This window comes from Homarus americanus, unplaced genomic scaffold (genome assembly GCF_018991925.1).
Source record: "Homarus americanus isolate GMGI-L3 unplaced genomic scaffold, GMGI_Hamer_2.0 scaffold24260, whole genome shotgun sequence".
Lineage (NCBI taxonomy): Eukaryota > Metazoa > Arthropoda > Malacostraca > Decapoda > Nephropidae > Homarus > Homarus americanus.
In genome coordinates this window covers 12,657,459-12,673,839 of record NW_024721079.1, presented here as the reverse complement: position 1 = coordinate 12,673,839, position 16,381 = coordinate 12,657,459, and the positions used below count along the sequence as shown (strand labels likewise).

General features: G+C 51.0%; 1 protein-coding gene across 1 annotated transcript; it reads left to right on the top strand.

Moving 5' to 3' along the window:
• Positions 1-13,751: 13,751 nt before the first annotated feature.
• Positions 13,752-14,222, top strand: LOC121861569 (high mobility group nucleosome-binding domain-containing protein 5-like). The gene has a single exon (XM_042359452.1). It carries the CDS (start codon positions 13,752-13,754, stop codon positions 14,220-14,222), a length of 471 nt encoding a protein of 156 aa, XP_042215386.1.
• The last annotated feature ends 2,159 nt before the right edge of the window (positions 14,223-16,381 follow it).

Here is a 16,381-nt window from a genome sequence, read left to right as displayed (position 1 = left end):
TGATGGATGGTGTTATATGTAGTGATGATGGATGGTGTTATATGTAGTGATGATGGGTGGTGTTATATGTAGTGATGATGAATGATATTATATGTAGTGATGATGGATGGTGTTATATGTAGTGATGATGGATTATGTTATATGTAGTGATGATGGATGGTGTTATATGTAGTGATGATGGATGGTGTTATATGTAGTGATGATGGATGGTGTCATATGTAGTGATGATGGATGGTGTCATATGTTGTGATGATGGATGATGTTATATGTAGTGATGATGGATGTTGTTATATGTAGTGATGATGAGTTGTGTTATATGTAGTGATGATGGATGGTGTTATATGTACAGATGATGGATGGTGTTATGTGTAGTGATGATGGATGGTGTCATATGTAGTGATGATGGATGATGTTATATGTAGTGATGATGGATGTTGTTATATGTAGTGATGATGGATGGTGTTATATGTAGTGATGATGAATGATGTTATAAGTAGTGATGATGGGTGGTGTTATATGGAGTGATGATGGGTGGCGATGGATGGTGTTATATGTAGTGATGATGGATGGTGTTATATGTAGTGATGATGGATGGTGTCATATGTAGTGATGATGGATGATGTTATATGTAGTGATGATGGATGTTGTTATATGTAGTGATGATGGATGGTGTTATATGTAGTGATGATGGATAATGTTATAAATAGAATATGAAAAGTATTCCTCTGTTGGTATTGGCAACATGGATAAGAAATGTGAATACTGCGGTGCAAAGAAGTACAAAGGAGAATCTGCTGGACTGTGCTGCTCTCATGGGAAAGTACGACTGCCAAATTTGGAAAAACCACCACAACCATTGAAGACTCTCATGCTGGGAACAACACCAGAGTCAAAACACTTCTTGGAAAATATACGGAAGTACAATTCATGCTTCCAGATGACATCCTTTGGAGCTACCAGAGTAGTTCGTGAGCTCTGATACATGCCCACATTCAAAGTCCAGGGTCAAGTCTATCACAAAGCAGGATCCCTCGTACCACTGGAAGATGAGCAGGCAAAGTTCCTCCAAATCTACTTCGTGGGAGATCATGAAAAGCAGATTACTATCAGGTGTGGCAACATTCAAGGTGTCAGACATGACATTGTCCTATCTATCCAAGAAATGCTGCATGAGCGCAACACGTATGTACACTGTACAGTCATTTAAAAATGCCCTGGAAAATATGCCTTCTGACGAATACAAAGTCAGAACCAAAGGAGACACCTTAATGCACTACAGTGAGACAATGTGGAGCCTCCCGGAGGGTGGCGTCCTACCGTGGCCTAGCGAAAGAGCCGCTCGGAGGGCGGCGATTTTGCTAGTACTAATAATATTAATAATAATAATTGTCAGTATAATCGCCATACAAGTTTACAGGTGGTCTGTCATATACAGCATACAGATAATGCAGGAATACAGTGCATTAAACAAAGGCCGTTCAGGTATACAACTTTCTATATACAATACCTAGACAGTGCAGGTGTACAACAATGGTAATCAAACAATACCATCAAGTGTTTATTTCCAGTAAGGTTCTTTGTTTAGGCTTGGTTACTAAACATCAATAGTGTGCGTACATCTAGTGGTGGTGACGGTAGTGGTGGTGTTGGTGGCTCAGTCTGTCCAGTGATGAGGAAGGGAAGGAAGAGAGGAGGGGAGGGAGGGAAGAAGAGAAGTAAAGGAGAGGAGGGAGGGAAGAAGGGAAGTGAAGGGGGGAATGAGGGAAGAAGGAACAGGAAGGAGGGGAGGAAGTGCTGAAGCCAATGTACGGCGACGGTTCTCATGTCATCGTATTTCTTTTGTTACCTCTTTTCTGAGTCAACACACCTCACCCCTCCCGTCTCTCCTCACTCCTCCCCTCACTCCAAGTACCTCCCGAACCCCCTCCTCAAATCTATCCTTTCCCCTACCTATACCACCCTCCCCTCACTCCCCACCCGTGACTCCTCCCCTCACTCCCCACCCCTCACCCCTCACCCCTCACTCTACCCCTCACACCAGTAGTTCCTTGGCCATCCCTCACACCTAACTCGCTCACCCATACCCTTCACGGTCGTCTTATCTTTATCTAAATTATATCCTTATAAATTTCACTAACGACTTCTACTTCCTATGGTTAAAATTACACATTATTGTCTTCTCTTCCGATAATTACGTTGGAGTTACAGGAAGACGTAATTCCGCAAGTCGCACATGTTAATAATAATAGTAGTAATAATAACCTCTGCCAGTGTTAATGAGGGTGTAGAGATGAGAGGTGACGCCGCGGGAGTTAGCTCGTTCCCCTTCCGGCATCCCAGGCACCTTACTTTCGCCGCAGTCTCCTTGACGAGTGACAGATATCCACGAGAGAGTGTGCGTGCGTGCGTGCGTGCGTGTGATAATCTTCCGGTGGGAATAAGCCAGAGGTGGTTGGGTGCGAGGGGAAAGAAAGTCTCACATTTCAGCGACGCACAACTTGTTAAGAGTTGTGTACAGACATATTACGGCCTGTGTCTCCCGCTGTGACGAGTAACTGAGGCAATTTTATGGTATACGGTAAACACACACACACACACACACACTCTCTCTCTCTCTCTCTCTCTCTCAGCACTAAACAAGAATCCACCAACCTAGAGTGGAGTCTGAGAGAGAAATTATGGGTCATCATCATCATTATTATTTTTTGTTCTAAGTTTCAATAGCCTTAACCTTAGTTTGGGACAGCTTCACGTTTTCACTTAGAGGAATGATTTAGTTAGTGAACCTTTGATGAGGACTCCAAGTTCTATAGAGTGATTATAACTCACCCACGGAACACATTCTCAAAGTTTCCTACGATATGGCTCTTGTGTTTAATGTCTGTGTGTCTCTATGTCTGTCTGTCTGTCTGTCACGGTCTGTTTGCTTTTCTGTGTGCGTCTGTCTCTGTGTGTCCGTCTCTACCTGTCTGTCTGCCTGTCTGTCTGTCTGTATCTCTGTTTTTTGTCCATCTAACTATCTATCTATCTAATCTAATCTAATCTAATCTAATCTAATCTAATCTAATCTAATCTAACCTAATCTAATATAATCTAATCTAATCTAATCTAATATAATCTAATCTAATCTAATCTAATCTAATATAATCTAATCTAATCTAATATAATCTAATCTAATCTGTCTGTCTGTTTATCTGTCTATTGGACGAGAGAATTGATCAACTGAAGATAGTCTCTGTGAATCTCAGACGACATTTTTGACCATCATTGTGTAGCTGCTGTAAATTAAGTCTCTCAATGAGACGCGTTAAGAGGGAAGGTATTAACTTCAGGAGTGTAGTGCTGACCATATTAACCCCTTATGTACCGGTCTCAGTGTACTATATCCACGCCGCCTTTCACAACGCTAGATTGATTATTTTAAGTTGGTTTTCGGTAAGGTTAAGTTGGTTTAGATCAAGTTAGGATAGGTTAGCTTTGATTAAGTTAGGTTAGGTTAGCTTTGATTAAGTTAGGTTAGGTTAGCTTTGATTAAGTTAGGTTAGGTTAGCTTTGTTTAAGTTAGGTTAGTTTAGCTTTGATTAAGTTAGGTTAGCTCAAGTTAGATTAATTTAAGTGTGGTTTGGTTAGGTAAGGTTAGATTAAATTAGATTAGATTGAATTAGTTTAGATTAAATCAAGATAGGTTAAGCTAGGATATGTTAAGTTGGGTTACTTTTGACATGCAGACAACCTTTACTTAAAAAGTGTGTGAGAAACTACCCAATTAGGAAACAATCTGTGCTAGAAATAGGTGTGTGTGTGTGCGTGTGTGTGTGTGTGTGTGTGTGTGTGTGTGTGTGTGTGTGTGTGTGTGTGTGTGTGTGTTTCACCCGTAACTTTCTCTCGGCTTTCTTTGAGATCATTTACTTTGTCTTAATCGTATTTGTAACTTTCTTTTTTATTTTGTATTATCTTTATTCGTTTTTCGATTTCTTCTTGATTTCTTCTACTTCTGTTTTTACTTTCTTTTATCTTATTTCTTCTCTACTCTATTTCTACTTTCAACTTTCTCACTGACTGTATCTACTTTACTTTTTGTCTACTTTCTTCTGGGCTATATTTACTCTCTTTTGTACTTTCCTTTTTCTACTTTTTTACTATTTTTTATATTTTCTTATTTTTTTTCTTTTCCCTCTTTTTACTACTTTCTTTACTTTATTTGCTTATTTCTTTTCTCGGTATAATTCATTTTACAACTCTCTGCTTTCTTATTTACTTCCATTTTCCAAGACTTTCTCTCTACTGTCCACGTAACTTTCTCTACGATTGCTCACCCTCATAAGGTAATCCTCCAGTGATAGCCACTGTCTCAAAGGTTAATTCGCTCTGTCACTCAGCGTCAGGGAGTCTGTGAGTGTGTTGGAGATGGAGTGTGTTGATGATGAAGCATGTTTGTGATGGAGTGTGTTGGAGATTGAAGGATAGAGTGATGGAGTGTGTTGGTGATGGAGTGTGTTGGAGATGGAAGGATAGAGTGATGGAGTGTGTTGGTGATGGAGGAATAGAGTGATGGATTGTGTTGGAGATGGAGTATGTCGATGATGGAGTGTGTTCATGATGTAAGGATAGTGATGAAGTGTCTAGAGTGGCAGCACTATGTTAGTGTTACGGTGCAAGCACTGCTTGCTCCCTCTCGCTTTCAGCTGCCGCCGCTGGCTAACCCTCGTGGCGAACAGGGAAGCAACTTGCATAAGTCTTCCCCTGCCAATACACAGCCTCCTCACCATCAAGACTCCTGCTGTGCCTCCTCGTGGCAACACACGGTAACTGGGTGCCTCGTGGACCCAGGCTAGATCAGCAGGGGATCTCAGAGTCCCAGTGGGCCCCAGAGGGACGGCGCATAGGCCCACTGGCATGTGGACACATCCTGGCGCCTACCAAAACCACCTCGCTGCCTTGCGGATTAATCTTGGCAGGTATAAGGCAACGGGAGTAAACGCCGAACGAAAAATCTGCGGTGGAGCCCTACATTAGGCAGACATGCTCACAGAGTTCCAACAAGACCCCAACAGCGGTGGAGGCGGAAGAGGTGACCACCATGGAAACCCAACGACTACACCGGCGAACGAAGGCAATGCCTGATGGACAGGCTACTAAGGCGAGACCCAACAAACTGGGCTATCGGCAGGTCCATTGCAACTCTCCCTCTCCCCAGTCGTTGCAACACTTGCACCTCAAGATGTGTGGTTGCAGTCTGCGCTCCTGCCTCACCACATAAATCAACTCACACACAGCCATCATCCAGTTCATCATACCTCTCATCATATTCAAAACCCCTATACCCCCAAAAGTCCTATGGCGACCGACGAATAGCGACGGCGACAGGCAGAGATGACTGCCGGGAGTCTCTAGTCACAACTCTGCACATGGGCGGCACAGATAAGATGGTCGTTTATGCACTGGGGTCTAGGCAGCAGTTCAATCCGGTTCTGTTTGTGCGACTGAGCAGCCTAAATAGGAGACACTCCGCTCACCCTCACACAAGGAGGGGGCTAGAAAAGGTGCCCTAAGCATCGCCTGCCTAAAAACCCAACCTGACTGGGCGACCGCACCCAGTAAGGTCATCCTTATGCAGTCGAAAACACAACCAAAATCACAGATCCAAACAAAAACAAACCATACAACCTCTTATGATCGCTGCATGGAATATCAGGACCCTTCTGGATACTGGCACAAATGCGCGTCCTGAAGAACTGCCCTTGTGGCAAAAGAGCTGGCAAGGTATAACATCGACATAGCAGCCATCAGTGAGTCCTGGCTCCCAGATGAGGGCCAACTCACAGAACGGGGGTCTGGCTACACCTTCTGGAAGGGTAAGACTGCTGCGGAGAGAAACCGCATTTATGGATTTGGCTTTGCCATCCGCCAACGCATCCATCACAAGTTAACTGAAATGCCTATTGGGATCAACGAGCGCCCCATAACGCTTCTAGTCCCACTGAATCAACGAGCGCCCCATAACGCTTCGAGTCCCACTGAATCACTCATGTCATGCCTTCTTCATCAGTGCTGACACCCCAACACTGGATGCAGAGGATGACATCAAAGAGACCTTTTACGCCGGCCTCGACAGAGTCCCAACCTCTATTCCCATAGAAGACAAGGTTGTGCTCCTTTGCGACTTCAATGCTAGAGTTGGCAGAGATGTCAACATTTGGCAGGGAACCATAGGGAGAAATGGACTTGGCAGGTGTTATCCCAACGGCATAATCCTCCTCAGCAAGTGTGCTGCACACAACCTCACTATCACCAATGCTCTATTTCGGCAGGCAGACAAGTTCAAGGGTTCATCACCCGTGCCCTGCATGACTAAGGCCAAAACGGCAAAGGCAGCAAGCCTCCAGAAGAGGTTTTAATACTAAGCGTCTGGAGGATCCAGCGGTAGCACATGCTTTCAGAGAGCTGCTCGAACATGGGCTTATAAACAACCCATCAGCAAACAACGTGAATCCCAGTACCGAATGGGATACTCTTAATACTGTTATGACAAAAACCTGCAGAGAGATCCTCGGTCAGATCAAAAGAATACACCAGGACTGGTTTGATGAAAATGACCAGGCAATCAAAGTACTCATAGATGATAAACGTGCCGCTTTTACTGACTGGCATAACAACCCTCAGTCTCGAACCAAAGCTGATACCTTCAGCAAGAAGAAAGCGGCAGCCCAGGGGGAACTTCGTAATCTAAAGAACGACTGGTTTAAAAATAAAGCATGTAGTGTGTGTGTGTGTGTGTGTGTGTGCAATGGAAATTTTTGAACATGATACAAATTTAATAAAGTAATTTAATTTTATAATAAATCGCCTTAAAACTTTTTTAAAATCATAAATATTATCATACGATCACTTCTTCTTCTTCTTCTTCTTCTTCTTCTTCTTCTTCTTCTTCTTCTCCACACCAACTGGTAGAGTCTCATGTCATATTAGCTAACATCTCGATCTTCCTCCTTGTCGCTGCAACTACCGGCGCACACGTCATCACACTCACACTAAAAGGTTTGTCCCTTTATTCTGTCAATGTCTATATGCCCCCTCCACCCCCACCGTGCTTATCCTACCACCCCAGCCGTCACCAACACCCCTTCCTCCTGACCAAATATTCTTCATCCTGCAGACAGGCCTGGCACTTGACTTATTATAGGGACTTGCCACGCCTTGCCATAAACAGATCGGGAATTATTCCCCCACACACTCACCCTCCTGTCACTATATGTAACTTGCTAAAATAATCCATGGCCCTTCAGGAACTTACGTCCTTAAAAGCATGAGTTAAAAAGGCAAGCATGAACTCCGCATGCTTCCGTGTTGGACGCTGTAAACGCTTTAGCGCTTCGCTATGCACAGGATGCAGGAGGGTGCCCAATAAACTGGCCCTTCGCTGGACAAATCTGAAAAAAAACCCAAGCTAATGCATGTTCCACTAAGCATCTTTATTATTTGTCTATGAGCTTAGGTAACCGAGGCTTATGAGTTTGAACGTGGTTTTATCCCTTGATATTCTGATATTGTTCGTTCTATATTTAGTATTGAACTCATTAATTCGTATTTAGTTGATTAAAAACTGCCTTAAAATGAAAGATATGTTTTGAAGATTAACAATACGTGCGGCGTGGATTTGTGGTACCAGTATTCTCCTCCTAGCTTATTTTTATGGCAGTGAACTTTATATCTTCCAAAAAGAATAACAAGGTATAAGGCACTGTAAGCTAGAGTAGCTACCGTGTGTGTGTCGTGTTCTGTACTGTAACGCTTGACAACGATGGGTCAAATGACAAGCCTGTTTCCTCCCGGGCCTCTGCTTTGAACATTAACACTGTCTTATGGGCCATGTACTCCCCCCTCCCCTTTCCTCACCTCCCTCCCCTTACTTCCCTCCCCCCCCTTACTTCCCTCCCCCTTCCACCTGTTACCACCCTAATGGAAATCCGAGACTAATGGAGATTAACCGTGTAACTGGCCCTCACGATTCATCATCAGAGGAAATAAGGAGCCTTCAACATGTAGTCGGAATCATAAGGAGTAAGGGTCATGAATCACCAGGAAGATCTAGGATAAAAAATACAATTAAATGGGATATAAATGTCAAAAAAAGTTTGCCTTTCTGTAGTACACACACACACACACAAGTCAGATAACAAGGTTCTGACACACCTGTATGACCCTCAGTTCGTAAGAGTTTCAGAAGTACGATGGCGACCGATGATTTAATGAAAAAAACAACTCCTCCTCCCCTCCTCTCACCACCTCCCCCTCCTCTCACTACCTCCCCCCTCCTCTCACTACCTCCACCTCCTCCTCCTCCCCCTCCTCTCCTCCCCCTTCTCTACCTCCCCCTCCTCTACTCTCCCCCTCCTCCCACTACCTCCCTCCTCTCACTCTCTCCTCACTCTCCCTACCTCCCTCTCCCCTCCCCTCCTCACTACCTCCCCCTTCTCCTCTACCACCTCCCCTCCTCTCCACCACCTCCCCTCCTCTCCTCACCTCCCCTCTCTCACTACCTCCCCTCCTCTCACTGCCTCCTCCCCTCACTACATCCCCACCTTCTCTCACTGCCTCCCCCCTCCCACTCTCACTACCTCCACCTCCTCCTCACTACCTCCCCCTCCTCTGCTACCTCCTCCCTCCCCTCATCCCCTTCTCTCTCACTACTGCCTCCCCCTCCTCTCTCACTGCCTCCCCTCCTCTCACTGCCTCCCTCCTCCTGCCTCTCCCTCCTCCCTTTCCTCTATCCTCCTCCTCTCACTGCCTCCCCCCTCCTCTACCTCACTCTCACTACCTCCCCTCCTCCTCTTCCTCCCCTCCCCTCTACCTCTCCCTCCTCTACCTCACCCTCCTCTCTACCTCCCCTCTCCTACCTCCCTCCTCTCACTCACCTCCCCCTCCTCTCACTGCCTCCCCTCCCCTCTCACTACCTCCCCTCCTCCTCCTTCCTCCTCCTCCCTCCTCCTCTCTGCCTCTCCACCCCTTACTACCTCCCCCCCCTCCCTCACCACCTCCCTCCTCTCACTACCTCCCCCCTCCTCCTCACTACCTCCCCTCCTCTCACTTACCTCTCCACTCTCACTGCCTCCTATGTCTCCTCCTCTCACTTCACCTCCTCCTTTACTACCTCCCCTCCTCTCACTGCCTCCTTTCCCACCCACCTGCCTCTCCTCACTCCCACCTCTCCTCCTCCCCTCCTCTCACTACCTCCCCTCCCCTCACTACCTCCCCCTCCTCTCACTACCTCTCCCTCCCCCTCCCTACCTCTCCCCCCTCCTCTCACTACCTCCCCCTCCTCTCACTACCTCCCCCCTCCCCTCTCCTGCCTCTCCCTCCTCTCCTACCTCTCCCTCCTCCCCTCATCTCACTACCTCCCCCTCCTCCTACCTCTCCCTCCTCTCACTACCTCCCCCTCTCACTACCTCCCCCCTCCTCCTCTCACTACCCTCCCCTCACTACCTCTCCTCCTCTCACTGCCTCCCCTCCCTCACTACCTCCCCCTCCTCTCACTCCTCCCCTCCTCTCACTGCCTCTCCTCCTCTCACTGCCTCTCCCTCCTCCCATCATCTCCTACCTCCTCCTCTCCTCCTGCCTCCACTCACTGCCTCCCCTCACTTCCTCCCCACTACCTCCCTCCTCCTCCCTCACTACCTCCCCTCCTACCTCCCTACTGCCTCCCCACTACCTCCCACTACCTCCTCCACCCCTCCACCTACCTCCCCTCACTCCTCCTCACTACCTCCCTCACCTCCCTCACTTCCTCCCCCTCCCTACTACCTCCTCACTTCCTCCCCCACTACCTCCCTCACTTCCTCCCCCACTACCTCCTCACTACCTCCCCCCCACTGCCTCCTCACACCTCCCCTCCTCCCACCTCCTCCTCCTCCCCACTACCTCCCCTACCTCCTCCTTCCTCCCCTCCTCTCCCTCCTTCCTCCCCCTCCCCTCCTTCCTCCCCTACCTCCCTCCCTTCCCTCCCCCCACTGCCTCCTCACCTCCCCTCCCTCCCCCTACCTCCCTCACTACCTCCCCCTACCTCCCCTCCCCTACCTCCCTCACTTCCTCCCCACTACCTCCTCTTCCTGCCTCTCCCCCACTGCCTCCCCTCCTCCTCCCTCTACCTCCTTCACCTCCTGCTACCTCCCCCCTACCTCCTCACCTCCCCCTCCCTTTACCTCCCCCCACTCTCCTCACTACCTCCTCCACTGCCTCCTCCTACCTCCTTCCTCCCTCACTACCTCCTCACTCCCTCCTCCTGCCTCCCCACCCACTACCTCCCCCTCCCTCCCTCCCTTCTCCTCCACTGCCTCCCTCCTCCCTCCTTCACTACCTCCCTCACCTCCCCACTACCTCCTCACTACCTCCCCCTACTCCCTCACTACCTCCCCCACTACCTCCCTCACTTCCTCCTCCCTACCTCCTCACTCACTACCTCCTTCACTACCTCCCTCACTACCTCCCCCTACCTCCCCTCACTACCTCCTCCCTACCTCCCTCACTACCTCCTTCCTACCTCCTCACTACCTCCCCCACACCTCCCTCACTACCTCCCCCCACTCCCTCCCTACCTCCCCTCCCTACCTCCCTCTTACCTCCCTCACCCCTCCCCCCTCCCTCCTGCCTCCCTCCTTCTCCCCCTCCCTACCTCCCCCCACCTCCCTACCTCCCTCCTGCCTCCCCTCACACACTCCCTCACTACCTCCCCTCCTCCTCCTACCTCCCTCCTTTCTCCACCTCCCTCTCTCCCCCTCCCTCCTCACTACCTCCCCACTCCCTCCCTCCTACCTCCCCCACTGCCTCCCCCTCCTCCCTCACTACCTCCCTCACTACCTCCCCTCCTCCTCCTCCCTACCTCACCTCCCCTCCCCCTACCTCCTCCTACCTCCTCCCTACCTCCCCACCTCCCCTCCACTACCTCCCCTACCTCCTCCTACCTCCCCTCCTCCTTCCCTCCCCTACCTCCCTCTACCTCCTACTACTCCCCCTCCCTCCCTCACTACCTCCTTTCCTCCTCCTCCTCCCCTACCTCCCTCTACCTCCCCTCCCTCACTACCTCCCCACCTCCCTCCCCACCCCTCCCCCACTCCTCCCCTCTACCTCCCCTCCCCCACCCTCTCCTCCCTCACTACCTCCCCCTCCTCCCCTCACTACCTCCCCACTCCCTCCTCCTACCTCCCCTACCTCCCTCACTACCTCCCCCCCTACCTCCTTCACTACCTCCCCTCCTCCCTCTCTCTCCACTACCTCCTCACTACTGCCTCCCCCACTACCTCCTCACTACCTCCCTCACTACCTCCTCCACCTGCCTCCCCTCCCTTTCCTCCCCCACTACCTCCCCTCCCCTCCCCCCTACCTCCCCACTACCTCCCCTCACTACCTCCTCCACTGCCTCCTCCTACCTCCCTCACTACCTCCTCCACTACCTCCCCCTCCTCCTTCACTACCCCTCCCTCCCCTCCCCACTACCTCCCTCACTACCTCCTCCCTCCTCCCTCCCCACCTCCCCTCACTACCTCCCCTCCCTCCTCCTCTACCTCCCTCACTACCTCCCTCCCACTCCTCCCTCACTACCTCCCCCCTACCTCCCTCCTACCTCCTCCCTACCTCCCTCCCTACCTCCTTCACCCCCTCCCTCACTACCTCCCTCACTACCTCCCTCACTGCCTCCCCTCACTACCTCCCCCCCTCCTCCTCACCTCCCCACTACCTCCCCTCACCTCCTCCCTCCTCCCCTACCTCCTTCACTTTCCCCTCCTCTTACCTCCCTCCCTACCTCTCCTCTCCCTCCTCACTGCCTCCTCACTACCTCCTCCACTACCTCCCTCCCCTGCCTCCCCTCCTACCTCCCCACTACCTCCCTCACTACCTCCTCCACTACCTCCTCCCCACTACCTCCCCTCCCCTACCTCCTCCCCACTGCCTCCTCCTACCTCCCTCACTACCTCCCTCACTACCTCCTCCTACCTCCCTCCTACCTCTCCCACTACCTCCCCTCACTACCTCCTTCACTACCTCCCCACTACCTCCCTCCTACCTCCCCTCACCTACCTCCCCTACACCTCCCCTCCCTCCTCCTACCTCCCTCACCCCTCCCTCCCTCCTTCACTACCTCACTACCTCCCCTCCCCTCCTCCCTCCCTCCTCCCTCACTACCTCCCCCACTACCTCCCCACTACCTCCTCCTACCTCCCCTCCCACTACCCTCCCCTCCCTACCTCCTCCTACCTCCCTCCTACCTCCCCCCTACCTCCCCCCCTACCTCCTCCCTCCTCCTCACTACCTCCCCTCTACCTCCCCCACTACCTCCCTCACACTACCTCCTCCCTACCTCCTCCACTACCTCCCTCACTACCTCCTCCACTGCCTCCCCTCCTCCTCCTCACTACCTCCCCTCCTACCTCCCTCCTCCTCCCTCCTTCCTCCCCTACCTCCTCCTCCTACCTCCTTCACTACCTCCTTCCCTCCTCTTTCACCTCCCTCACTCCTCCTCCCTCACTACCTCCCCACTACTCCCCTACCTCCTTCACCTCCTCACTGCCTCTCCTCCTACTACCTCCCTCCCTACCTCCCTCCTGCCTCCTCCCTACCTCCTACCTCCCCACCTGCCTCCTCCTCACTACCTCCCCTACCTCCTCCCTCCCTCCCCCACTACCTCCCTCCCTACCTCCCCACTACCTCCCCCACTACTCCTCACCTCCCCTCCTGCCCCTCCCTCCTACCTCCCCTGCCTCCCCACTACCTCCCTCACTACCTCCCCACTACCCTCCCTCATTACCTCCTTCACTACCTTCCTACCTCCCCACTACCTCCCTCACTACCTCCTTCCCTACCTCCCCACCTCCCCCACTACCTCCCCCCTGCCTCCTCCTACCTCCTCCCACTACCCCCTCCTCCTACCTCCTCCCTCCTCACTACCTCCCTTCCTCCCACTGTTTTTGTAAGGAGAGTACTACACAATGGCCTGACCTTTATAGAAGTGTAGGCGTGGTAAGAGTGTGTGGACGTGGGTAAGTGTGTGGGCGTGGTAAATCAAAACATGTAAAATCCTTAGTAGGCATAAATATATGAGCATGTTACATGTGTGAACATAAATTCAATGTGTAAACATGGTTAAATGTAAGCATAATAAGTGCATAAACGTAAATAAATATACTAAATTTTAAATAAAATGAAACGTAAAGCATAAACGTAAAAAAATATGTAAACGTAAACATATATGTAAACAAAAAGTATATGAACATTAAATTATGTAAACGTAAATTTAAAAAATGTAAACGTAAATAGAAAATAAACATCAAATACAGTATTAAACAATATGGTAAACGTAAATTTACAAATGTCTATATACATAAAAAGCAAAAATATCTTAACGTAAAAAACATATGTTAAAACATACCAAATTGTATCGTAAATTAGCATACATAATTTAGTGTGTACTATAATGTGTGTAAAACGTAAAAAAAATTTATGTAAACATAAATTTACAATGTATATACAAAATGTAAACGTAAATGAAAGTTACATAACCCAAACATGTAACAAATATATTATGTAACAGAAATGTGTAGCGTAAATAAAATATAGACGTAGTAAAGTATGTAAACGTAAAATTGCGAAATTTACAGTATGAAACATAGGCCCAAGTAATATATGGGCAAGCAATTGTGTACATGTGTGCATAAACCAAATATGTGAAGCAAATTAAAAATGTAAACGCGAAATTGCAAATGTGTGGGCGTGAAACAAATAAGTGGGCGTGGGAACAAGAAGATGGGCGTGGGAACAAGAGACAGGCGTGGAACAAGCACACGCGTGGGAACAAGAAGACGGGCGTGAACAAAAACACACGCGTGGAACAAGAAGACAGGCGTGGGAACAAAGGAACAGGCGTGGGAATAAAACACACGCATGGAACAAAGAAACAGGCGTGGGAACAAGAAGACAGGCGTGGGAACAAGAAGACGGGCCTGGGAACAAGAAGACGGGCCTGGGAACAAGAAGACGGGCCTGGGAACAAAGACGGGCGTGGGAACAAAGACGGGCGTGGGAACAAAGGACGGGCGTGGGAACAAAGAAGACGGGCCTGGGAACAAGAGGCAGACGCAGAACAAGAGACAGGCCTGGGAACAAGAGACGAGCCTGGGAACAAGAGACGGGCGTGGGAACAAGAAGAACAGGCGTGGGAGCAGGCCTGGTAACAAAGAGGCAGGCACAGGAACAAAAGACAGACGCAAGACAGAGGCAGGCATGGAACAAAGACGGTCGTGCCGAACAAGAAGACGGGCGTGGGGGCAAGAAGAACGGGCGTGGGAACAAAAAGACGGGCGTGGGAACAAGAAGACAGGCGTAACAAAGAAGACGGGCGTGGGAACAAGAAGACAGGCGTGGGAAACAGAAGACGGGCCTGGCAGCAGAAGACGGGCGTGGGAACAAGAAGACGGGCGTGGGAACAAGAAGACAGGCGTAGACAAAGAAGACGGGCGTGGGAACAAGAAAGAACAGGCGTGTGAACAAAGGACAAAAAGTAGAAATAGAAAAATAGAAAGATCAAGAAATGAAGATCCAGGTGAAGCAAGTAAGACCACGTCGTGGTACAAGAGTAAAGCGACCAAATCAGATTTGTGTGTGGCGATGATCTCTCTGAAACCTTACCTCCAGCCCCACCTCGCCCTCCCCCCTCCCCTGACCCCTCCCCCCTACCCTCTCCACCCTGATCCTTCCCTCCCTCTCCCCTCGTGACCCTTCATCCCTTCCTTCGTCTCTCCTCCTGTCCCTCCACCCTGCCTACCTTCCCTAACTCCCTCCCTCCCCTGCCGACCCTCTGACCCTCACTGCCGACCCTCCTGACCCCTCCCTGCGCCTCCTGACCCATCCCTCCCCACCCTCTGACCCCTCCTGACCCCTCCACCCTCCCTCCGACCCTCCTGACCCCACCCCTCCCCACACTCCCCCCCCTCCCGACCTCCTGACCCCTCCACTGACCCCCTCACCACTCCTACGACCCTCTGACCTCCTACCGACCCTCTGACCCCTCCCCTCACCCCCACCCCCTGCCCACCCTCCTGACCCCTCCCAGCCCACCCCTCCTGACCCCTCCCTCCAAACCCTCTGACCCCTCCCCAGCCCTCCCAGACCTCCCACCATCCCTCACCCCTCCCCTCCTCCCCAGCCCCCTCCCCTGCCCCTCCCCTGACCCCCCTACCACCCTCCTGACCCTCTACCCACCCCAGCCTCCCCACCTCCTAACCCCTTCTCACAACCCTCCTGACCCCTCCCTCACAACCCTCCTGACCACTCCACAGACCCTCCTGACCCCTCCCTCCGACCCTCCTGACCCCTCCCCACCCCTGACCCCTCCCCTGCAGCCCTCCCCACCCACCTCCTGACCCCCCCTGACCACCCTCCTGACCCCTCCCTGTAAACCCTCCACTGACCCCTCCTGCAAACCCTCCTGACCTCCTGCCGACCCTCTGACCCCTCTGCCGACCTCCTGACCCCCTGCAAGCCCTCCTGACCCCTCCCCTGCAGCCTCCTGACCCCTCCCTGCCCGACCCTCCTGACCCTTCCTGCCGACCCTCCCCAACCCCTCCCCGACCCTCCTGACCCCTCACTCTGTCCCGTGCGTCTCTCTACCTTTTTCCTCTTCCTCCCTCACTGTGCTCTTCCTTACCCTCCCTCCTTCTTTACTCTTCTCTCCCCTCCCAGTCATTCCCTCCCCCTTCCTTCCTTCCCTCCATATCTTCCCTCTTCCTCCCTCCCTTCCCCTACCATTCCAGGTTTTAGTAACGTCCAATATCGGTGTGAATAGCGGCTCAGACGTTTTACACACACACACACACACAGTTATCCTCCCGTCCCTATAGATGTGGAGGATTTGCTTGAGCTCCTGACAGGGTAGGGAGGTGCTGAGGCTCCTTCAGAACACCTTGCCAGCCTTCCTCTTATTTGGCTCGCTTCACCACCAAAAGACGCCTCTGTGTGTGTGTGTGTGTGTGTGTGTGTCGAGAAACCATAAGAGATGGGAGATTAAGGGGTGAGTGTGGGTGACAGAGTGTACAGAAGCCAGAGTAGTGTGTCATGCTTAACACACACCTGATGAGTAGAGCCTGACGTGTGTGTGGTGTAGGTATTTCCTCTCCTCTGATGACAGCCTTACAGTGATGGTGGTGGTGACGGTCTGTTGTTGCTCAGAGTGGGCCCAGAAGTCACACCAATTGCTGTCTGCTTCTTCTGCCCTAACCCAGCCTAGCAGCAACCTCACACCGAACGCTTAGCCTCACCCCTGCCCTAACCTGGTATAGAGGTGATGGGTTGTAGAGATATGTGAAAGTGAGAGGGTGTAGGAGGCTGTGTGAGT

Excerpts from the sequence above, each read along its gene's own strand:
- LOC121861569 (XM_042359452.1), top strand. The coding sequence starts at position 13,752 with ATGTGTGGGCGTGAAACAAATAAGTGGGCGTGGGAACAAGAAGATGGG.